Source organism: Melanotaenia boesemani, chromosome 17 (assembly GCF_017639745.1).
Source record: "Melanotaenia boesemani isolate fMelBoe1 chromosome 17, fMelBoe1.pri, whole genome shotgun sequence".
Taxonomy (NCBI): Eukaryota; Metazoa; Chordata; class Actinopteri; order Atheriniformes; family Melanotaeniidae; genus Melanotaenia; species Melanotaenia boesemani.
Window position 1 is genome coordinate 7970868 of NC_055698.1, and position 27716 is coordinate 7998583.

Here is a 27716-nt window from a genome sequence, read left to right on the forward strand (position 1 = left end):
GGGGTGGGAATCTTCAGGAACTTCATGATTTAATTAAATAACGATTCAGACTGATTGTGTGTGTGATTCAATGTGTGTGTTTCAATGATGATTCAAAGCCATTATGAAACCCTGCCGTATATATCAAATTTAAAACATATCGTTTCTGAGATCTTTTACATCACATTATGGTAAAAACTCAGCTTAAAATTATGTTGTACACACTCTAACACTTGCCTTCTGCCTCCTGGTGGATACCTTTTGCACTACAATGATTTTGACATTGACATGGTTTAAAGGGTTAATGCGTGTGTGACTCTGTAACTACTTTTCCAAGTGGAAACATGGTTGTCTTGTGTTAATCTATCAGAACTTTTACTTTTGTTTATCCACATCAGACTGTGACACATTTCTCCCAACTATTCTCCTATATATGGATATATTTTGGTTGTGTTTACCCACAGTGCCCTGCGTTAAACCCACAATGCCCATGGCCTTGTAGATTGCTTCCTGTATTTGGTTTATATGATGTGAACCAAGAGTGTTTGTGGGTGGAAAAGACTTAAATTCTGTGAACTGCATCAGTTTGGTTGCACATTCACACCTCCCAAAATGAACCAGACTCTCAGAGCCTACAAAGCCACTAATAGAAGCAGAAGTTAATTTTCTTATTTTTTTGCATGAGTAGCTAATTGCTTTTTTTTTTCCTCAATATAGTATTAGGTATTTATTTCTCCCTGCTTTAATGGTTTATTTCTAAATAAACAACATTTAGAAAATGATTAGCCTACTTTAAATTGATCAAATATTTACCAATTTTTTAATCATGATGTATCAGGTTTATTTTATTCTATTTTGTCCTTTTTTCTATTAACAACTTGGTACATGCTGCTGCAGGTGTGTGTGTGTGTGTGTGTGTGTGTGTGTGTGTGTGTGTGTGTGTGTGTGTGTGTGTGTGTGTGTTTGAGGGAGAGAGAGAAAGACAGAGAGTCAGTCAGAAACCGTGGCGGCACGTTGCACTCTGCAGCACTTGCGCACTCCTGTTACGCTGCGCTCACTTCTCCACGTAGTAACATCATCTCCACGCCGTCGCTGTGTCACCAGCAGCCGCACTGGCAAGTCTGCCGGTGGTCGGAAGACCTTTGCTCTGGCTCCACCAGCACGGTATCGAGCAGCCGACCCCATCCCCCCCCAACACCTCCCCTACATTTTCTCCGCTCTCATCTCAACGCCTACTCCACCACCTCCTCTTTCTCCTCCTCTGGATGTTGTTGCGCTTCTGTCGCTGCAGCCTTTAAGTTCGAGAGAGCCTCGTCTCGGGCACAACAAGTCCATTCCCCAGCATCCCAACCGGGATGCACGTTGCGTTGATGCGATGACATAAATGGGCCGCACAGGATGTAAAGCCTCGCTAGAAGAAGCAGGAGGATGGCTAAACCAGGCTCGTCTGCGGCGGTGCTGCTGCACCTGCTGGGCTTCCTCTCGGCGTCCTCCGTTTGTGCCGGTGAGTTGTACCACAGGTTGATGAGCAATCATCGCAGGTAAACAACGGAGAGAGAGGTGGTAAACCGGTTAATCAAACCCATGCTGTTATTTACCTGTTTTGACCACAGCTGTCTGATGTCATGCATGCAGAGCATTTCAGGGGAGTACATCCCTTTAGGAAAAATAAAGAAGAAGAAAAAGACATGGCACATGGATGTGTTGTGCGTGTTTGAGCTTTCATCTCCAACAACACTTGCTGGTTAACAATAAGCATTTTAATGGCAAAAAATGGCTGATACTGCATCAATAGTGGACTTGAGCTTAGGTCAATTATTTAAAGTTAATGTTGTTTTTTGACACATGCAATTTCTCTCTCACACACCCAATTACTTTTGTACTCTAGAGGAATGGACAGGTGCACATTTTGTAGTAAATAAAAAAAAAAAAAAAAAAACTCCACCATACTCTGGATATACTGAAGCACTCACCAGCCCATGAGGATCTGCATATTGTAGCCTGTCAGATGTGAGCATATGCCACTAATTTGTGATATTCAGCCCAAACAAAACATTCGACATAATCTCACCACGCTAAATAAAAGTTATATAAAAAGATATATATATATATATATATATATATAAAGTATCAATATCATAATGACTGGGTTATATTCTAGAAAAGACTTGGTTTCAGACATAAGATCTCTGTTACATTGTTCCCAGATGATAAGCTGAGAGATGATAGATAGTCCTTTGAAAAGCCCAGCTCTTGTTGATAAGATCATATGGCTTTATCTCAGCCAGCAGAGATTTTTTTGTTTGGTTTTCTTGAGGCTGGAGATGAGAGTAGTTTGAAGATGGGATTCTGTAATTCTCCAGCTATCTTTTGGCTCGTTTGGCAGCAAAGACTTATAAATGGATGGGAATCTGTTTGTGTGTGTGTGAATGCTGGAAGATAAACAGTGAGGAAAGATCTAGTCAAAACAGGGATTCAAAGCAATGGATCATACAGTAGTTGAGCAAACACTGTATATAGAGCCTTTAGAAATCAGTAATGGTTTATTGACCACCAAAATAAAGAAAATAGAAATAGATCTCAAGCAGTTCAATTCTTATTTTCTATTTTATACAGACTATTATCCAAAGAGGTGTCTCCTATGTAAGGTGCACAACGTGGTCTAAAAATCATGATTAAGTCTCAGAAAATCAACCATTTTGGTTGATTTTTATGTTGGAAATGGGTAGATTAACTGTCTGATTATCTACAAACTCTTGACAACTTTTTTAGCTTCTGAAAAAGTGATTACAACATTCAAACATAGAATAAACACACAATGTGCTCATGTTTTGCGTTTAAAGCAGAACAATGTTGGTTGAAAAGAAGAAATTCTTTCAAACTTGTCTGTCATTGGCAGATGGAATGCGGACCTGTACAGGTGAGATGCTACATAAACATTAAATCTGAAACATGGACTACACTGAAATGATATCTATGTGTTGATCACATTTCATCATTTGGTGGTAAACAACTTAACAGCCTCACATGTTGGAGAAACACCACCGCACGATTATGGGAAATCATTCTGTCTGTTTAACACTTGAAGATGTAATCCCAAAATCCTGCTAAATTATTTACAGTTTTCATTGATGTACCGCTTCCCTGAAGAATGTTTTTGGCAGCATACAAAGTTTTTACCTGGAACATTAAATATGCTGACATCTTTGTAAAGATTACATTTCATTCAGCAGTAAAATATGTTTTTGGTAAGATATCTCCTTGGTAACAACATCAGCGTTTCAACGCACAGCAAGCAAAGTGTATGTTTTTGTTGTTCTTGTTGTTTATTGCATGTAGGTGACTTAACTGCAATATGTGTCACAAATGTGATCAAAAAAGGTCATAAATGTCTAATTTTCAAACAAAACTCAATATTTTAATGTAGCTTTATGTTCCTGATTTCTAGCAGGATTTACAGCTTTCAGTGGAGCATATTAGATATTTTTTAGCTGTTTTTGTGATATATGAAGTAGTCAGGACTAAACTGCTTAGGCTAATAGCAAGTATAAACATATGTAGAGTTAAAATAGATTTTAAAGTAGCACTACAAATTTGAAAAAAAAAGCCAAGTGGAAACAAAGGTTGGGAAAAATAGAGAAAGAGTCAGATAAAGGCATCAACTAGACTCAACATTGGGTTGACTTTTACTGGGTAGAGAAATCTGAGAGAGGAGACAGGATGCGATACGGATGCTGAATTAATCACATTTAGGGGGCACATCAGTGAGAAAATTTGAAACCGTTCAGTAGTAAGGCTTTAAAAATACAATTTAAAGTATTTACAAAGTAGGTTCAAATTGAACAAAAAATATACACTATTTGTTATTGCACTATTGACTTAAGTCAATATAGTCAATATATATATACACTACCGTTCAAAAGTTTGGGGTCACTTCCCTATTGAATCCCATGGCAAAGTGACCCCAAACTTTTGAACGGTAGTGTATATATATATATATATATATATATATATATATATATATATATATATATATATATATATATATATATATATATATATACATATATATAGTATTATATACAATACAATATAATATAGCCCAATTTTAGATAAAAGTATATTAGATCAGACATCTATGGACCATTGATAAGTGTTTTAGACAACCCAGTGTCACAAAAACAAGAAAGAAATTAAAATAGTGAACTTGATCTGTTGATTTTTCATGCCAGTCTCTCAACAAAGGTAAACAGTGTCACAGCATTTGGCCAAATAGTTGTGAAACCCCTGGTTCATATTTAACTAGCTAAAAGTAGTAAAATGCATTTGGAGGAACTAAAGAATGCTGTTACACACAGGAAAGCAAATCAGAAGAGCAACATTTTTATTATCTAGTGCAACTCAAACCTAAAAGTACACCACATCATCAGACATTTGCTTCTTCAGTTTCTCAAATACAGGATGTGCTGTAGCGACACGGTCTGTGGTGCGTTCAAAAGCAGTCCAATTTGAAACACATTGTGCAGTAGAAGGGATACAGTGTAAATACAGTATGTGCAATATATTTTTCACCTAGAAAGTTTCAGTTGTTTTAGATGGTAAAAATTTGCTCTACTGATTATCCTGCTCTGAGCAGCATTTAGCGTTAGCTCGCTAGGTAGGAAAACATCAGATTTTTCTTTGTTTTTTAAGGCCCATTCACACCAGCCTTTTTGATTGAATCCTAGTCTGTTTCCTCAAAGTTGGCTTTGTTTGTGGTATTGTTAATGTGCAAACAAATTCGGATTTGAATCAAAGAAGTGGACTCTGCCTGCTTACAAACACAGGTGTCGGTCTATTTCAAGTGGACCAAACATAGGAAGTGGACTACAAATCGAAGCGTATTGTGCGTTCAGCCCACAGCATCTGGGGTAAACACAACCAAAACACAAGTGCGTCTGGGACGATAGGCGGCTCTGGAAGGGTAGAAATTTCTTGCAGTAAGACATGGAAGAATTTAAAAAAAGGTTTGATAGAAAAAGATCAGCCCAAGACCACTAAGATCTGATGAAGCTCCATTTTTAGCTGTTCTGTACTAGAAACTGAAGTTGTTCTGCATTAACGAATAGATGAATGAGTTTTTGTTGTTTTTGATGTGTGACTCGTCTTCTCCTTCAGTAATTCTTGGTGCAATGCTTTCTCTGGTGGAGAGTGGAACACGTTATTTAAAAGGTCAGATTAATTTGAGTAGTGCTGCGTGAACACAGTCTCAGTCCAGAAGAATACTACACCCCCCAACCGAACTGAGTCCTCAATCGGACCAAGTGTAGTCCTGGAGTGAACCCTTAAATAAACCTCTTTAATATAGTTACCAAAAAAAAATACTTGGTTATGGTAAACTATTTAATTAAAACTGACATTGTAGCATAATATTGATATATCAAAATATCCTTTTCCCACCTCTTTGACAAACAAATTAAATGTAGTGAATACACAAACCATACATGTAAATATGCTTTTGTTTTAGAAGATAAACCTAGATGACACATACACACTCACACACACAAACACAAACACATAACATGTTTCTATTAAAACACTTTAAATGTACTTTAAACTGAAACAAATGCCTAGTGGCTGTACAATATATGTTCTTATAGTATTTTCACCCAAAAGTAAGGAAAACTTTAGAGTAAAAAGACAAACGGTTGTTTGCCTGTATTACAATGATTCTGTTAACATTGAACAGACAGAAAAAGAAAGTGCATTCTTCTTGTAATACCATTATTTGACTCTCTGAAGAAGTCTGTAAGTTCAATATTTGCAGGATCGACAATCTAATTTCCCAAAAAAGTGACAGACAGCAGTTTCTGCTGGTAAGCTGTCAGGTTCACACAGAGAGTCAGATCACTGCAGTGTCATCAGATAGCAAACACATGCACAAATAATTTTCAAAGGATTTAAAATAGTTTATCCATGATGGACATATGGGGCCAAGACTTACTGTTCCATGCATTCATCAGCGTTTGAATGCTGACACATTTTATAGATGTGTTAAAAAACTAAGTAGTGCTCTGACTTTAGCAATCATTTCAACATTGTATTTCAGTCATTAAATGGCTGACTTTTGTTCTTCATGTAGATTTTTACCAGCATACAACCAAATCCTGCTGTGATTAAGGGATTATTCTGAGTTTTTCTCTTACATTTTTTAATTAGTTTAAATATTTATCCTGATTAGTTTTAATAAATTTTGATGTTTTTAATTAGCCCAGCACTCTTTCACATTTCATACCAGATGAATGCTGGCATTGCCATCTTGGAATATGTCCATGCCATCAGGGAAGATGGAATAATCTGGTAATTCAGTATATTCAGGCATCAGCTGACCTTATTTTTTAGGCACATATTATTGCTGAATCTAGACCTGACCAGCTGCAGCAACCCCAGATCATAGCACTGCACCCACAGCCTTGTTCAGCGGGCACTAGAAACGGTGGCTGCACTACTTCCTCTGCCTCTCTTTTTACCATGATGCTCCCATCACTCTGGACTCCACATGACCTTCCCTTCCTCCATTTCTCCAGAGACAGATCTTTATGTTCACTAGCAAATTAAAGCCTTCTTTTTCCAATCAGCGTCAGTGATTAGTGGTTTACTTGTGGCTACACAGCTGTTCAGTCTCAATTCAATTCAGTTTCTTCCTCAAAGATGATGTTTCCCCACTATCCTTCCAGTTTTTAATAATGTGTTGGACAGTTCTTATCCTAATTTTAGTAGTTTCTGCAATCTCCCTAAATGTTTTCTCTGCTTGATGCCAATGATACGATCTTTCTGAAACAGACTAACATCTTTTACATGACCACAGGATGTGTCTTTCCGCATAATTGTTTAAGAAAAAGAATTCTACTCATTGCATCAGTGGAGGCTAAATAACATGCTACCAGCTGAAACATAATCATCCCATTATCTGTTGGAAGGCTCTTACATATTTGCTAAGTTTATTATAGGATGGATTTATTCTTTTGGGTGGACAATATATTTTAAGTCAGTTTAGGGAATGCAGGAGCTAACTTTAAACACAACAGTAAAGCCTTTCACCTTATCATTTGAATTGGCTAGCTTGCTAGCTAATAGTTTTCTATATGAGCATTCAAAAGATATGGATGAACAATTTTGATATTTGCTTGTTGTGTTTAGCCCCCAGGTGAATAAAAAACATTAATGTTTATTCTCTTATGACTTTACTTTTGTTTTCACAAAATCTTTTGATTAATTTTGGCTGCCGAGTGCTCCTTTTTGCTAATTAGCTAGGAGCTTATTAGCGAGAGATATTAGATTCTCCATTCATGCTGTCGCACTTCTTAAGAGTACTGCAGAATTATTTATACATTCCATCTTGTTTTAAAGAAGTCAAGGTAGGACTGGAAGAAATGTGTGGAGATTTTGTCATGAAAGCATTATGTAAATTTTTTATGGAGAGCAAGGTGCATTAAGGGAGACTTCAGAAAGAGAAAGTAAACTTGATGAACTGGAATTGGTATATGTGCTTGTCCGTCCGGAGTATTTATAGCTCATATAAATGGGTATTTCAATGCTGGTCTAGTGTATTTGTGTGTGTTCAAGCACAATGTCAAGGTCTAACTCTGACATTACTTTGTCAAGTCAGACTCATGGGAAATACTACTCTGACTGATCATAGAAGACCTTGAGTTGGTCTCAGCTCATATACAAGCTTTACTCTTTGCATGTCTCACACACACACAAAAGCAAACACTCTGTGGTTAAGAAATTAAACATGTTAAGCAAGACGGTGATTTGATCCGTCATAGTTAATCTGCAGATCAACAGTGCGTTGCATTCTGTGATGTGACTTTTATTTTTTATTTACAACACAAATGTTAAGATCAGTTGGCAAATATAACCTCCGGAGTCACACTTTAATGAGATATGTGTGGGAGAAAGGGAAGAAGGTAAAGATGAAAAGTATGAGGGAAACAGAAAGAAAAGACTATCTCAAGGGGAAACTCAAAGAGACTTGTGTGTGGTTAATTAGCCTTGGTATTACTGAAAGGAGAATTAATTTGTGGGAGGTGAAGAGAAGATTTCAGGGAAACTGGGCTGTGAGAGCATGAGAACATAGCGCTCAAAGAGAAAGAGAGAGAGTGATGTTGAAGGAGGAATTGCGTTCAGCCTCCCATTGTACATCTGTTGTATCTATTACAAGTTGTAAGACTAGAATATTAATGATCTTTTTTAATTTGTTTCCTTTGGCTGTACATGTGTGTGTGCGTCAGACACTCTGCTGTCAGCACCGCTCAATGTGACCATTAGAGAGCTTGAGGTCAACTCCGCTGTGGTGACCTGGGAAATTTTGGAGGGAGATCCTGTCATCGGATTCGCCATCACCCAACAGGTACCTCTGGGCAAGCTGCATGTTAAAAAGTCACTGAAAAAATTCTGCACACATAGATATGACTAGAGATGTCATGATTTTAGATTTTATTGGTCCAATTATCTTCAGAGTAAATAATCACAATACTATTATTATCAATATTATTATTAATGTTAATTTTCCATCATTATAAAATGTAAAAGAAATGATCCCTTTAGGTCTTTAAGTTTAATTTTTAACATTTTTCTTTTGATGCCAACATAACAAAATAATATAGCAAGAAAGTAACCAAGAAGTCCCATTCCAACTAAATCACTTCTTCATTGGAAACGATAAAACGTAAATAAATACATAATAACTCTGGATTTCTCTCAGAGAAAACAGATGGAAAAGGCTGCAGGACCTCTACCTGAGACGTTTGTTTCTGTAAACTAAATCACAAAAATGGTTTTGAACATTTCTTTTGAACCAGAATAGAGAATTTTGAAACACAAGGACAAAAGAAAAACAAAAAAACCCAAACAAACAGCTAGCTAGCACTTTCAGCTGTCCTTTAGCAATATTGTTGATGTTCTTAAAAAAAGGCTCCAGGCCCATCTTTGTAGCTCAGCTTTGAACAGAATTTTAGTCTTTTATCTAATTACACTTTGTTTTATTTTAGTGCATTGTTGTTATGAACTCATTTATGTGTGTTTTAGCTCTTATTTGTTCTTATTATTTTTAGGTTTATTTGATCTTTGTTTGAACTTTATAACATTGTTTACTCCAGTGTTCCTTATTGAGATCCTCTACACAGATGCCTGCTCAATCTGCAGGGTTGTTCCCATGGTGATCTCACCTTGGGGTCCTGCACTGCAGCCCCTATGGTTGTGGTGATGTGAACCCCAGCCTGCCCTGGTCTGGGTGGTCCCTGTTGTGGCACCCTATCTGGTCATGGGTGAGGTGGCTCCTGGTGCAGACAGATCCCCAAGATATTTTTTCCTCACAGCAGCTTCAAGCCAGATGTTTATTTCTATTAATATGGCTATACCTGCATTGAGTTAAGAGACAGAAACTAGGGGTTAGTAGGAGTTAGAGTTCATGTTTGTATAGAATAGGGAGGGAGGGACAGAGATTGTGTGAGGGGGTACACTTTGTTTGTGAGACTGTGTGAAAGAAAGACTAGAATCAGGTGTGTGTTTTTAAGTTGCTATGTTATATACTTTGGTGTGTGGAGACTTATTTATGCAGTCATAAATTTTTTTTTATTGTGTAAAGCAGTTTGTGCTTTTTGCATGAGAAACTCGTTTTATAAATATAATTTGAATTTGATATGGTGCTGACATAATTCTTTATGGAGAGTGATGATGTTGAGGGATCTTTATGATTAATTAATCATGGCATTTGATATTGGGATTAACTGGGAAAATAAGTAATCATGGCTTTTTAACTGTACACTTTGTCCACATGAAGTTTTAATGGTTTAAGAAATGTCTTTAATTGTAAGGTAAATAAAAGCGCCCCAAGGAACCTTAAAAGAGCCAACTGGCCTGAGCAAGCAGGGTAATAATGTATATTTCTAGTGTTGTATACATGGCCAGAGAACCACTCTCTTTTTTTAAACTTAATTGTGTTTCAGAAATAATCCCAGGAGGCTTTATTTAAGCTTTTTCCCAACTGGTAACTAAGACAAAAAGTGTATGCATTAACACTAATTGAGCCCTAACAACGGAAATTGCACATCCTGCCATAAATCTGCACATTTTATCCTGGAAATTTTTTGCTAACAAGGAGGGAAAAAAGTATTGTCCAGAGGCTGCAAACTGTAGCTGCAAGTTCATGATTTTAAGGTGATATATCAGAGTACCTTCTTCTGCTGCTCTTCTGTTCTTTGTGCTGCTGTAGAAGAAGGATGTGCACATGCTGAGGTTCATCCAGGAAGTGAACACTACCACACGCTCCTGTGCGCTGTGGGATCTGGATGAGGACACTGAGTACATCATCCACGTTCAGAGCATTAGCCTGGGAGGAAGCAGCCCCCCCAGTCAGCCTGTGCTCTTCAGAACACCAAAGGAGTCTGAAAAGATGGCATCCAAGAGTCCTGGTGAGTTTTAATCTACGAATTTGTTTATTTTTTTAAGGGTTTAGTTAGATTTTTAACACAAATTGAACAGACAACTGATCATTTTTTTTCTTTCTTTTTTTTTTTTTTTGCTCACATGTTTCACTGTGATTTTTTGTACAAATCTGTAATGCATAGTTTCTTTTGTGTATTCCTTAGACATTTCATAAGCATTCAAAGCCATACATATATGTATGAGGTGTTTTTATTTATCTTTGAACAGCATATATCATAAACACTCATGTAAGGAGAGAATTAAAATTCAACGCATGCAAGAGCACACAAACCTAAGAATGAAATCACACAGAAATAGAAGCAATCATGCATCAGTGTGGTGAAACAGTTGCAGTAAACTAACATTCTGCTTCTCTGTTTGTCTCCTGAAACACACAATATGCACAAATATACACATACAGGCACATAAACATTTTAATATGAGTTTTTATCCACAGACGATAACACAGCAGAGCAATAATATTCTGTTATGCTTCACCAGGGTGGACAAAACGGTTACAAAACACAGAAATCTTCATGAGAACCCCTCCCTCCTCTCATACAGTGTATTATTCTCTCTCACACACAATGAGGCTGCTGTTATCTGGAGCAGCTTGCTGTACTTCCGAATTTTATCATGTCCGACCCAGTTATGTGGCCAAAAGTAGTCGCTTCAAAGGGACGCTGCAAAATTCTGAATGCTCATCAGGAGGAAAGTGATAAGAGAGGAAACAGGGGACTTAATGGATCAGAGTATTCCCTGGAAATATCACCACACAGATGAGTGATACTGTATCTACATTGAAAAAAAATTCTCCTCTGCAGTATTGGTGGCTGTAATGCAGCTGTTTGGAACATCAGCAAACGTACCCAATAGTACCGGGTTGGACCCACTGTTGCCTTTAGAACTAGCTTAATTCTTGTGTTTGTAGATGCAACAAGGTGTTGGAAACATCAGCGATTTTGGTTCATATTGACATGACAACATCACACAGTTGCTGCAGGTTTGTTGGCTGCACATCCATGGGGAGAATTTCCTGTTCACCACACCCCAAAGATGCTCTATTGGACTGAGATCTGGTGACTCTGGATGCTATTGGATTTGAGTGAACTTATTTTCAAATTTAAGAAACCAGCTGTATATTCTTTGGGCTTTGTGACATGGTGCATTATCTTGCTGGAAGTAGCTATCAGAACTTGTCAAAAAGGGATTGACATGGCCAGCAACAGTACTTAGGTAGCCTCATGCTCAATTGTTCATAAAAGGCTGAAAGGGCCTCCATGCTTTCATGTGAACTTTGTGGTTTTCTGCTGCTGCAGCCCATCTGCTTTAAGGGTCAAAGATGGTATTCTGCATTTATTGTAACCAGTGGTTGTTTAAGTTACTGTTGCCTTTCTCCTCTAGCCTCTGACATCAACAAGGGGTTTTCATCCAGACAATTTTTCTCTTTTTCAGACCATCTCTGTAAATCTTAGAGATGGTTGTGAGATCAGAAGAATCTTTATTTGCCAGTATATATTTCACGAAAAACATAGTTTTAAACACATCAAATTGGACCCCTGCCTTTGACCAATTACACTAGGAGCAGTGGGCTGCCATTTTTCCAGTACCAAGGGAGCAGTTGGGGTGGTTAAGGGCCATTGTTTCCTGTCTAGGGACTTGAACCTGGGTCTTCCAGAACCAGGCCCACCTCTACTAGGCTACCACTTTTAGTAGTATTCACTTTTTGTCTGACCATTCTCTATAAACCCTAGAGATGGCTGTGCATGAGTATCCCAGTAGATCAGAAGTATTTGAAATCCTCAGACCATCCTGTTTGGCATGCTTTGTTCAAAGTCACTAAAATCACCTTTTTTCATCATTCTGATGCTCTGTTTGAACTTCACAAAGTCGTCTTGACCATGTTTACGTTATTTTGAGATGCTGCCATGTGATTGCCTTATTAGCATCAAACACAAACAAAAGTGTTTGTTTGTGTGAACAAACAACTTAACAGATGGGCCTAAGAAAGTGGCCAGTGAGTGTATATAGTTCTTCTGTGTGTCCTGCACTGTTGCTATAAAGCTTTTACCTTTGCCTTTTTACTGTTTAATGGAAATTGTTAACTTTTAATTAGTAGGTTCCAATGTGAAAATTAAGGAAACCATTTCTGATACGAATAGGAAGGCAACTTCAGCAGTGAGTTTTGACTTGACTAAGTCTTGGCTTGAGTTAGTTGATTGACATCATTATCTTCAGCCAAATATTTAAACTTATGGGTCTGAACAAATTGGTTGTACTGAATGTTATTCCCCCTTCATTAATTATTGAATTGAAGGCGTTACAAATGAGCTTTTCCTGTTTCTAGTCAAAAATATCTCAACATAGCAGACATATTGGTTTTGCCATATAATGGTGCTGACATTACCTAAGGGAGATGGGAGTTTAGATGAGTCCATTCTGATACCTTATATTTGAATTGGGATGTCCGTGCACTCAGAGTTTTAAGGAATCAATGAAAGCATCATTTCATTAAAGCCAACACTTTAATCTGATGGTTGCTGGGTTAGCTCAAGCTCTTCCCAACCCTGAAGACTTATAGTTGGTACAGAAGTTGGTTGGATGGAACTAGCTTATGATAACAGACAAAGTAAGATCAGATCTAGGCTGAAACGGCTTATTTTACCTGTAGAAAAAGGTTTTGCTGGATTGTATCGGTAGTTTGGTTGCTAATTAAGTTAGCTGTCTGACTTCACTGTATCCAGCTTAACAATGAACACTTCTAGTGTTTTCCTTTTAAATACAAAACCATGTACAATTGACTTATTTGATCAGCAATTTTACCAAAAGTTGTCCTAAAGTAGTTGCACACCACCTTGGCATGGACAGAAATCCAGGGCTTTGTAAGCTTGCTGAGGTTACTGTGGTTGGAAGAGTTTTTTTGGTATTAGCTTTAACCAGTGGTTGAGTGTTTTTGCTGTATTGCTTATTAGGTTTTTAAAGAAAATAATCTTATTAGTTTCAAGTTTGTTGTGCTGCTGCTGTGTGTTGTTGTGTTTGTCTGGTCATGTGACATAGATGCTTAGAGAGGTGATTTGTCTTGATGCTGAGGGGTCCCGACTTAGATTGATGATTTTTGTGTGTGTTGGTGGAAGTATTCATTAGCTTTCCCGATTAAATCTCAGGCCATTACTGCTCTCCTCCCCCCTCTAAGCGGGTATTAATCAGCCTGACACGACTCTATATATACTCTGTATTCCTATCTGCAGTACAGCCCTGCTCACAGCATGTCAAAAAACAACAAAAACAACGGCGCAGGAGTCCTGAAGCACTGAAGTTCTCATAATGTGGTAAAAACATCAGCTGAAGTTTTTATATTGGTTATAACAGCCGAAAAATTGGATGTTTTGTAAATCAGTCAATTGCAGCAATACATTTTTACAATCCTTTTTAACGTTGGAGCTGGTTAAACATTTAATTGGTCTGACAGTCTGCTGAGCACTGTGTAGCAGCAGACTCCAGTGAAATAGTTGCACTCATTTACATGAAGTATAGGGGATTATGCATGGTTTGTTGTTCTTCCAAGTACAGCTGCAGTTTTGCCTTCTTTTTAAGTAAAATGAGCAGTTGCATTGGCTTCACAATTACAACAGAATAATATATTTTCAATGATATGGCCTTTGTATTGTATGCAGAGTGTGGTTTTGCTTTGTCCTGCTTAAAGATACATGAATGGCCCTGGAAAAGATGTGGTCTGGAAGGCAGCATATGTTACTGAAAAGTCTCAAGGACTTTTCTGCATTAATGCTGCCATCACAGAAGTGTAAATGAGCTTTGCTAAGAGCACTGATGGAACACCAAACCACCAGTCTTTTTTTTTTTTTTTTTAACTTTTTGGTGATAAAAAAAAAAACGTTGGAATGGTCTGTTCATTCATCTTTGGTCCAGACCACAAGATGCTCAATTCAGATGAGATAACAAGATAACACTTAATTGCAGTACTGTATCTACAGTCATTAAAAACGGACACTTCTGGCCATCAGGAGATTACAAAAAGAAAAAAGAGAGAATTGGTACTGGTTGAGCGGTGCAATGGATGTGAAATAAATTAGTGCTTATATTTTTTCCTTCTACAGAAGGGCATCCTGAAGGATTTGTCTGATAGTAGGCGCTGATACTCCACATAAAGGACACAAGGGAGGATCTGTAGTTATCCTTTTGGTCAGTCTAATGGTCTGTATAAACCAGTTGTTAAAGAAACAACTCCACAGGTCGGCCCACTAGCTTGAAGCTGTTTCAGTACAATGGAAATTCTAATTACTTTGACTACAGTGCACATTTCCACCGTGTAAAAGGCCATCCCAGTTGCCTCTGAGCCCAGAGATGTCAACACCTCTATACAACTTTAACATAAGGCTTCTGTCTTTTTAGCAGTGAAATTTTCAGGGGATTTTGTGAATGGAAGTAAGTACTGAAAGTTATATCAGCTGTTGATGACATTTTTGGATAGAGTGTTGTCTAAGGCAGTGTTTCCCAACCTGGGGTCCGGGATCCCCCAAGTGGGACCTCCAAAGCAACCCAGAGGCTTTGAACATTCAGACCCATAGTGATTAATATCCACACAATGGCCCTATTTAAAAAAAAAAAAAAAAAAGTATAAAAGGCTATATGTTGTTAATTTAACTTTGGCATCATCAAAGGACAGGTCTCAGCCAGGATACATTATTTATGGGGAAAATCTCACTTTTGAAACCAAGCATTGTTTCAGCACGGGGTTGGACAGGGCATCCATGGCTTTTTAGTATTTGCATGAAGGGAGTTGCCATGAAAATAAGTTGGGAACCATTGGTCTAAGCCAGGGCTACTCAATTCGGTCCTACGAGGGCTGCAATCCAGCAGGTTTTCCATGTATCCCTGCACCAACATACCTGAGTCAAATTAATGAGTCATTGTGTAGAACCTGATTGGCTGTTAGAGCCACCTAATTTGACTCAGGTGTGTTGGTGCAGGGATACATGGAAAACCTGCTGGATTGCGGCCCTCGTAGGACCGAATTGAGTAGCCCTGGTCTAAGCTATTGTAGGTCACAGGTTTTCAACTTGGGCTTACTTCCTTAACCTTTATGCTTCCAGATTCTTTGACTCATTTAATGATATTCTGCACTCTAGAGGGAGAAATATTTAAACCTCTTTATGTAAAATATGTTCATAGATTGCAAAATTGTTCATGTCTTTCCCCTTATATTAGTTATTGTCCATCTCTTGACAGAATGGGCCAGCAGACTGTAGTTTGAAAGTCAATGGCCAGAAATACCTATAAAATGTTATGAGATGTACAGGCTGTGCAGAGACAAACAGAGGGAAGACAGAGATGAGATAAAATAACAAACAGAATGCAAAATAAATAAATAAATAAAAAGAATTGAAATAAATATTTGGAATAATGACAATTAATATGTGCATTGAAACCTGTTTGTCTTCATTTTTAAAGTGATATACTTTGTTATAGATAATCACACTGTGACATTCTAATCATATAAAAGCAGCTTTGTGTACAAATGGCCAATTAATTACTCCTGAACTTAGACAGCAGGCTGCAGTATGGTCCAACATCCTCATGGTTTAATGGATAAATGGGGAAGAGTCCAACCTACAACAAATTCTCGTCTTTCATTACATACTATACCTTTTACATTTTGTAAACCTATTGACCTCCTGCTATGATACAGTACACTGAAGTGACTTCTTTATAAAAGTCGCCCTAAAACCTATCATATCTTCAAGAGAAACCCAACACTTCTGCAGAGACATTGTTGTTTATGACCTTAGGTTATGATTTTCTCTGACAAAACAGCTGTCTGCTGTGTTTCCATGTCAGTGTATAATGTTGCCTCAGCTCACTGAGATAGTACCAAACAATAGATAAATCCTAGATTTCTGATACCTTCACATCCACCTGGTTTTATGAATACCCAACAAACAGACCACAGTTTGTGAGACTGACAGTATGTTTATGAGATGGTAGCCAGCAGCACTGGAGCACTACAAGGGACTGTACTCTCACCATTTCTCTTCACACTGCACATCTCAGACTTCCAATACAACTCCGAGTCCTGTCATTCACAGAAATACTCTGATTTTCTGCAGTTGAGAGGTGTATCAGTGACGGACAAGAAGCTGAGTACAGAGAACTGGTCAGTTAAAACCAATACAGAAACAATCACCTTACCTTGAACATAAACAAAACAAAAGTAATGACTCCTGGAGGAACAAGAGTAAACAAAACACTATTTACAACCTAGAAAATGAAGTGGAGGTGGTGGAGGAATACCACCTTGGAGTTAAGCACTGGACTGGAAATGCAACACAGAAACATCTACAAGAAGGTAGAAAGCAGAAGGAAGCTAAGATCATTCAGTGCCTGCACCAAGATTGTGCATATCTTCCAAAAGTCTGTTGAGGAAAGTGCAATCAGTTTTGAAGCCATCTGCTGGGGCAGCAGCATCAGAACTGAACAAACCAATCAAGGAGTTCTGGTTCTGTGCTGGGAATAACTTTGGAGCCATGGAGCTGATTGTCCAGAAAGGAATGCTGCACAAGCTGCTGAAAATAATGGACAATTCTTCACATCATCTGTCACAACACAGTGAAGAAACAACAGTGTGTGTTCAGTCAGATGCTTCTTCAAGTCCAATGCATAACAAAAAGGTATTTCTGTAATCATAATTTCCAGTAATCATCACCCTTAGGAATTTTCTGCAAGTAATTGCATTGTTATGCGCAAAATAAGTGAACAGTGAATCTGTGGGAGCAGTAGTTTAGTAACGTTTTTGTAAAACACTTATTTCTAAAATCTAAAAAGCTGCTTTTAACAGCAGTTTTTTCCTTACACAGCAGTAGTTAAATATTTCCTGTAATTCTCAACTCAAATAATGTGATAAAATCAACTATGTATGACAAAGAAAAAATAAAATTTAAGGATTTATTTGGTAAAAGGAAATAAACCTGCAGTATTAATTTCATAGTTGAATGAAGCTGCCTTCCTTCTGAACACAGAGGGAAATAATGGAAATCTAACAGTAAATTTCACCCATAAAGTGTGTTTCCCTACTGGAACAAACAAAAAGCAGAATTAGAACCTCAGCACTTCTGATCTCAACTTTGTAATTTTCATTTTTAAAAAATGGCTAATAAGGGTTTTAAATATCTTGGAATTGAAATTTCACCAACTTTCTCTACTGTTTTTATCAAGAATTTTGGAGTTCTGTTTGAGAAATTTAAAAAAGATATGGCATGTTGGTCTAACCTACCACTATACATAGCAGGCCGAATTAATCTTATACAAATGATTCAGTGCCAGTTGAAGGTAATGTGGAGCCCTAGGCGAACCTCCACCTCAACTTCAAATTAAATAAATAGTAAATAGATTTTTAGTTTATATATTAGTTTTATTAATTTGCCACCATTTTTGTCCTTTTTTTTTGTTGTTTTAAATACTTCTCCATATCTTTTGGTACAGGCTAGCGGCTAGCCGAGTCTCATTCTGCTTATTGAAGTTTGTTGAACAACTAACTGACACATTACTGCCCCAAGTGGTGAAAAGCTGCATAAATATAGATGAGAAGTTTGGATATTTTACACAACTTTCCCATCAATTTAATCTACCAAATTCACCCGTTTTCAGATACCTCCAAATTTGACATTTTGTACAGAAAAAATGTACTCAATTTCCAGATCTCCCAACACTACTATACCTGATTGATCATGTTTTATCATTTCCTCCACACAACAACGGTATCATTTCCACCCTTTATAAATGCATTTATGATGTTACCCCACACTCTCTTTTGGGCTTTAGGGGGCTATGGGAAAGAGACCTATATCAGATGCCCAGAATATATAATACAAGGGATTGGGTGCTAGGCCCACCACTGCCCATCCCATTCACAACGCTCACCCCCCAGTAGGTGGTTAAAAAATTACAATATTAGTTTCACAAATTAATCTGCTTTCATTAGCACGTTAATTGACATCCCTAATTAAAAATCCCAAATTTATTTGATAAATGTAGGCTATATTTTTTTAAATTAACTTGGGACCCCCATGGGGTTGGAGACCCCAGTTTGGGAAAGGCAGCTTTAAGACCAACTCAATTCAGGCAGTGAGCAGATCTTTCTGTGAGGATATTCACATCAATATTAGATCCAAACACAGACAAAACAGTGACAGTGGGGCTTTTATTCTGTTTTAGATGGATATGCAAAGCCATGGAAGGCAGACCCCAGCTAGATAACTGTGACAGTTGCACCAAGGGGAGGTAGCACAAAGCCTCTGATGGCAGCAGAAAGCAAGGGGCTGCAGTCCAGATTGTGTTAGAACCTTTAAGCCTGTGATTGGTGTTATGCTGCAGCTGCCAGAGTGCTGTCAGCGAGAGAAGCCCAGTGAGCGATTGGGTATGGATCCAGCTCCACACTGTCTCTGCAGACCTCTGCTCTCACTTAGCTTTAATTACACTGACCAGAGAGGAGAATTTACACCAACCTGCCTCTTTGCCCTCATGTCACCCTGTTTGATTCTTTTATCTTTCCCTGCAGAGTTTCAGAGAGACGGCAATTTCACATTCGCTCCCCAGGCCAATGAATTGCAGTGTCCTCGACAGCACTTTGTTGACTCTGTGTGTGTGTTTGTGTGTGTGTGTTCTCTTTGCAGATGAGGTGACAATGGAGGAGGTTGGTCAGGCTGCCCAGCTGAGGGCTGGAGAACTCATCATCATTGTTGTGGTGCTCGTCATGTGGGCAGGTAATATTCCTTTTTAGCATTGCACATTTATCACCGTGGGCCTTATAGGAAGCAACTGTCTTTGTGGCAAATAAGCTCTTTGATTGACTTTCTATTAGGAGACAAAGACTCTGGATGGGGAGTCATTGCTCTTTGAGTATTTTGCTCCCTGCAGGTCTTTGGCCAGGCTGTGAGGATAATCAAAGTGCATTTGTGGAGATGACATCAAGGGGCATGATGGAAATGAACTGGCCAAACGATCATCATATGACAATCTCTTTCAGGAGACTCACAGTCCTTGAGAGACATTAGTATCTTATCAATCACAAGAGATCCTCCGTCTGCTGTTTGAAATGTCTATTAAAACTAGTTTTAATGTTGGCTTGGATATTTGATAATCAGATTCAACGCTATTAAGATTTTTTTCCTCAGCTGAAGCTACATATCATGGAAATGTGACAAGTTCAGGTAAAGAGGCCTCAAAAGCCTTGCTTTCATGATAAAAAAAAGAAAGACAAACGTCACCACCGTGACCTCTCCAAATAAATACGGCTTGAAATGTACTTCCAGCTATTACTGATGTGTAAATATAAAACGGCAAACATCACACCCAAAATGTGCATTACGTCATCATATGACTGGGATAAATAACTACAGACGTAATAATATGAACAAAAATATTTATGTTATTATTATTCTTTTTGTTTTGTTATGACTATTATGATTTGTCTTGTTTGTTTGTTTTCTTACATGTTCGAAATAAAGCAAAGCATTTATTCATTCATTTAAGACGGCAACCCTGCATTTGAGTTTTGTGTGAACTGATAAAGTGCATGAATGTTGCATGAGAAGCAGGTTTTATTTTAAGAGACCAAATGACTTAAAAAGGTTGAGCAGCACAGAACATGGAGGCCCACCATTTTTGTTGCTATATGCTGTTGTGTAAACAGGGCCTGAGTGTGCAAGTGCAATATGACATGACAGATGTAATCGTCCCCAAAATATCCTTGGTGACATGTTCACAGACAGGAGTCAACTTGCATTTCAAAAGTATTTCCCTCTGGAGACTGTTCTCAATCCTTTGTGGTTTTGTCCACATAAAACTCGAGGTACTGTAAACAAGAGCCCATAACTCAACAAAACCTTTGTGTTTTACTGTCGTAGTGTGATTGTATAAACAATGCCTAAACTAGGCTGTCTTATGTCACCAGAGAAAGGTGATATAGGCTGTTCTGTTTGTGGTTGTTTTTCAGTAGAACTAGAAGTAAATCTGGAAGAAATAAAAAACAACAGCAGCAGAGAGCAGCAAGGGGAAAATGGAGAAAGCTTTCTGTAAGACATTGCTTTCATCTCTATGGATGAAAGTAAATGGTATCTTCTAAGATAACAGTTTTAAGAGTTTTTTCAGACTGGTATTATCATCATGCTGACATAGACCTTTGTTTTTTGTTCTGATGACTGTTTTTTATGTGATGTGGATGTGAGTTGGCTACAAATGAATTAACCTTATCAATAGACTTAAATGTCTTGAATCTGGAATTTTATCTGGTGAGTTACCAGCCTTGTAACTTTACTTTTTTCCAGCTTAGAGTGAAAATGGCTGGTGAGTTAGATTATTTTTATCTTCACAATACCAGATGGAAAAATGTTTCCATTTCCCCCAAAATGCTCTAGGTTTTTTTTTTAATCAGGCAAACACCACCTCCAACAACTGTAAGCTTTTCCTGAAAAGACTAAAAACATTTGCAAAGACAGCTGAAAGTTTTTCTGACAATTTTACAGTTTTCTGTTTGACAAGCTTTGAATATATACACTGAAAAGGATGGGCTTCAAAATGGCGCCTTGAGGAACACCAGTAGCCTACAGATAAAGACTGTTTCAGAAGGTCAGCTATGAAGTCTAAAAGTATAAAAATAGCAAAGTTTCCTGAATGATTTCCAACTCTCAAAGCACTAAGTTACATTGTTTTAGAAACATAAACATCTCTACAGATGTGGGTGCTGAGATATTTAACAGAATAGATGAAAACTCTGACTTACTTGTAGAGTGATTGAAAACATCAGGGATCAGTGAAGTTTATCCTCAGTGGGGGCTTGAATGCTTTTACAAATAGTCATCTGGAGCTGTTTAAATCTAAATCCTTGCAAAGTCAATTGGGTCTGCAGTGCAACAGTAAAATGGCTCATTTACTGATGTTCATTGCAACAATGATGCACAATACAGAATAAGAACATAACATATCCTCCATCATGTTGTATTACTGTTCGGGTAATGCTTGTTGATCGAAGTTTATACAGACCAAAAGATAGAAACATATATTTAATTGATTTGTTTCCAAAAACAAAACAGGAGATCTTCCATTAATACTTCTAGTTAGCAGTTCATGGCCAAACACAAGGTTGCTGTTTCATCATCATTCTTACACAATATGTCTGTGTATTATGTAAGCTGTAAGCTGAAGACATCCTTTAGTCCATCTCAGCACTGTTGAGTAGGACTAAACAGATTCATGCAGTTATAAATTTTCCTTCCTAACCTACTTTGCAAAGTATAATGAGATACAAATATGGCCCACATACTGTTATATGGTATATACAGTACAGAGAGATAACTACAGTGGTTATCCCCTGCCAATTACCAGCTAGAGGACTGAGAGGGTAAGGGAGTAACAGAGGGAGATTCAAAGAGAGTTAAAGACACAGCACTGAGCGAAGGATTGAAAAAACCAAGCAGAGCAGGAAGGTGGGAAAAAACTTAAAGTGAAGGAGGTGAATTGTGTTTTTCAGCTTTTAATTGGGCCTGTGGGGCATGCTGGGGGATATCACAGGGAGATATTCCATCTTACCCTTTGGTATTGCAATGATCAGATGAGAAGGGGCTGACATAAGCAGAAATGCTGAAGCTCCCTTCTTTTTTTCCTTTTGCTTGGATTCAACCTGTGGCATGCTCCTCCATCATCATGAATTATTCCCTTTCTCATTTCTCTAAGCTTGCTCTATTATCTGCACTCACATCTATGACTCTTTCGTTGTGTTTTTAATCTCTATGACTTAAGGCAGGCTTCATACAGCTGTCTCAACATACAATACAAATCCCTGTCCCCATCTCCTTTACACTGTTCGCGTTTCTGTCCTAGTTCAGTTCTATCGGTTTGATTGACAATTAGCGGGAAGCTGTCTGTCATCTTCCAACTGGTACTGAAACATTAAGGAAACAGTTTCTACTTTGGGACCACATACCTGCAAGAGCTTTTGGTGGTGTTACATGGTTTTCATGAGCTGATGATGTTTCCTTAGTTTTAATAGAACCATCCAAGCTTATAATGTAATCCTGAAGTTTGAAGCACAATTGACAAAATTCTCTTGATGCAATAAATTGTTTGTTCATGAGTCCTAGAAACCTAATCAGGAAGGGTATGTTAATATTGACAATAAAACATGAGATGCACTTGGCTCTACATGGATCAAGATTAATATTATATTAATATTAGACTAATTACAGGACTAACACTAAGATATTTCTTGATTTTCCTTCTTCATTTGAAGACTTCTCTGTTTTTAGTGATATTATTAAACAACTTTAGGAATCTGGAGGAATTATAGGAAAGGGTAAAAAGGGCTAAAGAACAAGCCATAACTCCACACCAATGATGTCCAATCTCTAAAACAGCACGTCATCAACAACTGTTTTTCCATCAAGAGTTGAAGATAACCACACTGCCAAGTGTTGCCATGGGAAACCTTTGTCAAACACAATTTAGTACAAAAACAGAAGAAGCCTTCTGCTGATGTTGATCAGAGGCAGCATTGGCTTCTCTCGACTCAGAGGCAGCTGGTATGGACCATCATTCAATAAAGCCATGGCTTGTAGTTAGACTGATCAATATTACAGATCTTTATGGGAAGATTTAAGATACGATACGATACATACATTGTCTGAAATTTGTTTTGCATCATGTCAGCAAGATGTTTACACAGAACAATACTTAAACAGTGCACACATGAAATTTGCTCACTTATAATGTATAAAAATATATAATGTACACACACACTGGATTCCTCCTGTTCTCGTTCATAAGTCTGAAAGTATATTCAGTTGTATGACTGCTCTTGGCAAAGCTTATTTACATTTCTGTGATGTCAGCATCAGGGAAGAAAAGTTCAGTTGGATTTTAGAGCAACTTTTTCATCTTTTTAAAACATCATCTTTTTCTGGAGCATCCATGCAGTTTTCATCAAAATAATCCAAAACTACTTTCTGCACAAGATTGATTGAACACTAATCTTTACCATCCTATTTTTCGGGAGATGTTACGGGGCCTAAAGGCAGAAATGGATATAATTAACACATTAAATGAAGCTGTTGCAACAAAACATGAAATTTCTCTGGTTCATATTCCCAGAACTGAAGTAAAAGTCAAATATCAAAACAACTTATTCTGATTTAAGTTTGGATCACATCATTGATGTGTTTTTTCGTCTTAGGGGTGATTGCCTTGTTTTGTCGTCAGTATGACATCATCAAAGATAACGAGCCCAACAACAACAAGGACAAAGCCAAGAACTCTTCAGAGTGCAGTACCCCGGAGCACCCACAAGGGGGGTTACTGCGCAGTAACGTCTAAGACCAACCCTGCATCGCCTTCTGCAATAACCAACCTAAGACCTCAGGACAGGTGAGGAATTCCTTCTGACTACATCTTACCTCACACCGTGTTTGGGGGATTTTATGCCTCTCTTCCAAAGAAACTCACTGACTAACATATTTTATATAACAAACTGACCATCTGTCATGCCCCACCTCGTACAGCTACTATCGAGCCATAGCCAAAAATAATTGTTAAACTGTAAAATAGTTTATGTGCCTATCACTTTAATTTCAAACTATCTTGTTTTAACTGACCCTTGGTAGTAAGGCATTGCTATCATTATAATGTACCCTTTTCAGTTTGCCAAATGCAATGAAACAATAAGAACTTTTGAGTGTTACAAACCTGCGTGGCACTGTTAGCTTAATTGCTGATATTGCACAAACAAGATAAACACACATACCAAAGGTGGTTCTCCTTCAAAAATGTCAGCAAAATGGTGCTAGCTCTGTTAGCATACCTTATGTCATTAAAGCTTTGCTAGCTTTAATTATATATTCATGGAATCATTAAAAGAAATGTAATTGAATGCTTGAATGATTCCCAGTGATTTTATATTACGTTTTTATTTGTATCTGTATCACTGCAATGCAGGTGTAACATTTTTGGATTTTGCAACAAATAATGGAAGAACTTATCATGCCACAGTGGAAAGTTAATGTTATTTAAGCCAAATGGAATGTCATATAATTGTGTTATTTTTGGTAGTATTTTTGAAAGATTAAGCTAAGTCAAAGCTAACAGTCTTTTTAATGTCCCTGTGGTAAATCACCCTGTGCAGATAATTGCTTTAGCCTTTAACTCTGTGCTGTATGTTACGTTGAAATCTAAACTTTAAAATGTAAACGATTTCACTACATAATAATACCAATGGGTGTTGTATTATATGTAGTTCAAAAGCCTAACTAGTCACCTTTACAACAAAGTATGATGTGGTGGTATGGGTGGTGCTAGAAGAGGAGAGGTGAGACTGGTTCAATGAGTGGCGGCAGGTGAGAAAGACCTTATTAGTAATCACTGTCTTTATCTCAAAGGTATCAGACTCCAGTCCTCGCTGTCCTGCAGGTTGAAAGTGTTTTCCTGCTTCAACACACTTGACTGAAATTAATAAGTCATTGAGCAGAACTTGACAACAAGCTCTAAACCTGCACGATAGCGACCCTCATGGATCAGGGTTTGACATCCCTGCTTATCTGCGGTAGTGTCCTGGTTCCCAGGAGGAAGGAGGGCAGAGAGTGAGCAGACAACCAGGTCTGGCTGTTGTTCTGTGCAACATATTGCATCAATAAAAGTGTCAAAAATGTTACTGCATGTGCATGTGTGCGCTGCTATTGACACCATGGAGTATTCTGAGGGTAGCAATGCTGCTATATACGACTTATAAGGATCATACTTAGGTGAAATGAGCAACACAGCTAAATGTGTTGGTAAAATGAGCCTACAATTCTTTACAATATCCTCCTTTTGGTATTGACTCTAATTTTGAGCTTTAAGTCCTGCCAGGTGTATGTTAGTTACAGATGTATGATTTGCAGCAGGAATGAGATTCTGGAGCCAGTTTCAATCCCACATCTTCTGAATCTGGTAATTAACTCCCTCCTCCAGGATGACAACGCTCTCCCACACAGAGTCAGGATCATCATAGAGTACTGCCAAAATGTGGGAGCAGAAAAGATGGGATGATGATCAGCTACGGTGTGCTGTAGGTGCTAGAGTGAACAGTACATCCATGCTGGTTGACTTGGCTGAGATGCCATCCCACAGCTAAATGTGACCAACATGAGGAGGAGGTGACAAGCTGTTGTGGCTGTGTATGGATCTTCCAAAGACCACTGAGGTTTCTGAAAGTGGATCATGAATAAAGTCTAAAAATGGCCAATTTGAGTTATATTTTCCTTTTTACTGTGGGAGAGTGCAATCATCTGATCCATGAAGCAATGACTCAAGAGTGAATACCAACAGGAGAATATTGCAGAGGATTTTGGCACATTTTTTTAAAACACTGCCCATACATTTAGCTGTGTTGCTCTTGCCATAAAAGCACCACCCTTACAAAACATACCTCTTTGTAAACAATGTACAGTATAAAAGCAACTGTTATTATTAAATGGGAGAAATAACTGACTAAATACAAATTACTTTGGTTTTTGTGCCAAGTGTATATGAATCTAGTGGCAGCATCAGTTGTGAGGGGCAATGAAGTTCAATAAGCGATCAACAACAAGGAGACATTTTGACGGTGGAATTATAACCTCTTGCATTACCATTTTCATCTTTAAGTACAATAACTGTGTCTCTTTCAGGACCCTGAGACCAACAGAAAGCCATCCTCTGAAAAAAAACTGAAGAACAGTTAAACTATTCCAGATTTCATCTTGACACAGTGGAGAACTCTACAGTTACAATGCAGATAACCCCGAAGTTGCTAAATCAAGGCAACAAGTTAAAAAGGAAACAGCGGAGGATAAAACTGCATTCTCTAAATGTTGCAACCAAAACTGGACTTCCAGCCTATACAGACATAAGACATAAGAATGGTTAATTAACAGTTTTTTCTTGATGTGAACTGCTTGATTCATACAGTTTGGTTTCTGCACATCAGTGGCATGGAATCGCTGGAGTTGATCATCAAACCTAAATGTCAACTTCACATCTGGATTACCGGTCAGAGGCGGCAGAAACTCGGGCTGCCCCACAACATTAACTAGTCCAGGTACTAGTCAGCACACAACAATATAAGGAAAGCTCCGTTTTAGACCAAGGACTTTCCCTTTTTCTATCTGTCCATCTGCATTACCTCCTTTCTGTTTTTATTTCAGCCCTCTGTGTAGCAGCTCACGTCTCTCCCTGTCTCTCTGTGTCAGTGTTTCTCTTATAAGCACATTCCTGTTTGGTGCTCCTTCTATTGTGATTGCTCGAAACCCTTAAAATCCCAGTCTTGGTTATAGTATGATTTTTATCGTTGGGTTACAAATATTGCATGATGAGTTCCATCTCCGGCCTTCGTGTCCGTTTGTCTCTCTCTCTCTCTTTGTCGTCAGATTTAATGATGCCTCTTTTGTCTCACCTCACTAACTGGAAGTTTAAACTTCTGTGTCGGTTCAGAGACACACATTTTATAGTCTCCATATTTTGTGTGGGTGATGATGATTGAATACAGCCATGAATCATGCTGAGTTCAAGGACTGACCAGCAATCTGTCATCCAAATCAAATTAATTAAAACAACTTCCAGCTTCGAAATACAGAGGATAGAATCAGTGCCAACTTTTAGAAGAATGGCATGGCTGGATTTAGGATCATATTAGATCTCACTGTTCATCATTACGTTTCCAGCACCATATGCTGTCTGTGGTCTGCAGCAGGATGCTCTGGGAATATGGATTATTCATATTGTAATATATTCAGGGGGCAGAGTTTGATTGGGTTTCTTTTGTGGTTTGGCTGCTTACCAGCAGGGATGCCAGGAAGTGGAGACCCAGAGGCAAAACCATGGTTTGATGTGGGTTTTCTTCCAGAGTCCCTTTGCAGCTCTACATTACCTCATTTTATACAGCAGTTTGTTTGATTATACAACAGTTGGGATGCTGTGTAAAATACATTTATTAGTTGTACAATTATTCATGAGACTTACAAAGCAATATTTTATTTACAACAGAAGACATGGTAGATCAAATGTTGAAAGTAACATTTTACTGTTTCATGAAAAATTTTGGACACATCTCAAAAGGTTGGAATGGGGCAACAAAAAGCCGAAAAAATACAGTAATTTTAATTGTAAAAAAAAACTTATAGCGCTAGAAACATGTTGCAGCTAATTACGTGACGTGGCAACAGGTCAATATCAAGAGTGGGTCTGACAAG

At 38.0% G+C, this 27716-nt stretch overlaps 1 protein-coding gene across 1 annotated transcript; it reads left to right on the forward strand.

The window, feature by feature from the left end:
* The first annotated feature begins 1060 nt into the window (after positions 1 to 1060).
* fndc5b (fibronectin type III domain containing 5b) lies at positions 1061 to 27508 on the forward strand. Its single transcript, XM_041967277.1, has 6 exons — positions 1061 to 1483; positions 8256 to 8374; positions 10238 to 10436; positions 19137 to 19226; positions 23690 to 23880; positions 26157 to 27508. The coding sequence occupies exons 1-5, from the start codon at positions 1408 to 1410 to the stop codon at positions 23827 to 23829; spliced, it is 624 nt and encodes a 207-aa protein (XP_041823211.1). The 5' UTR covers positions 1061 to 1407; the 3' UTR covers positions 23830 to 23880; positions 26157 to 27508.
* Positions 27509 to 27716: the final 208 nt, after the last annotated feature.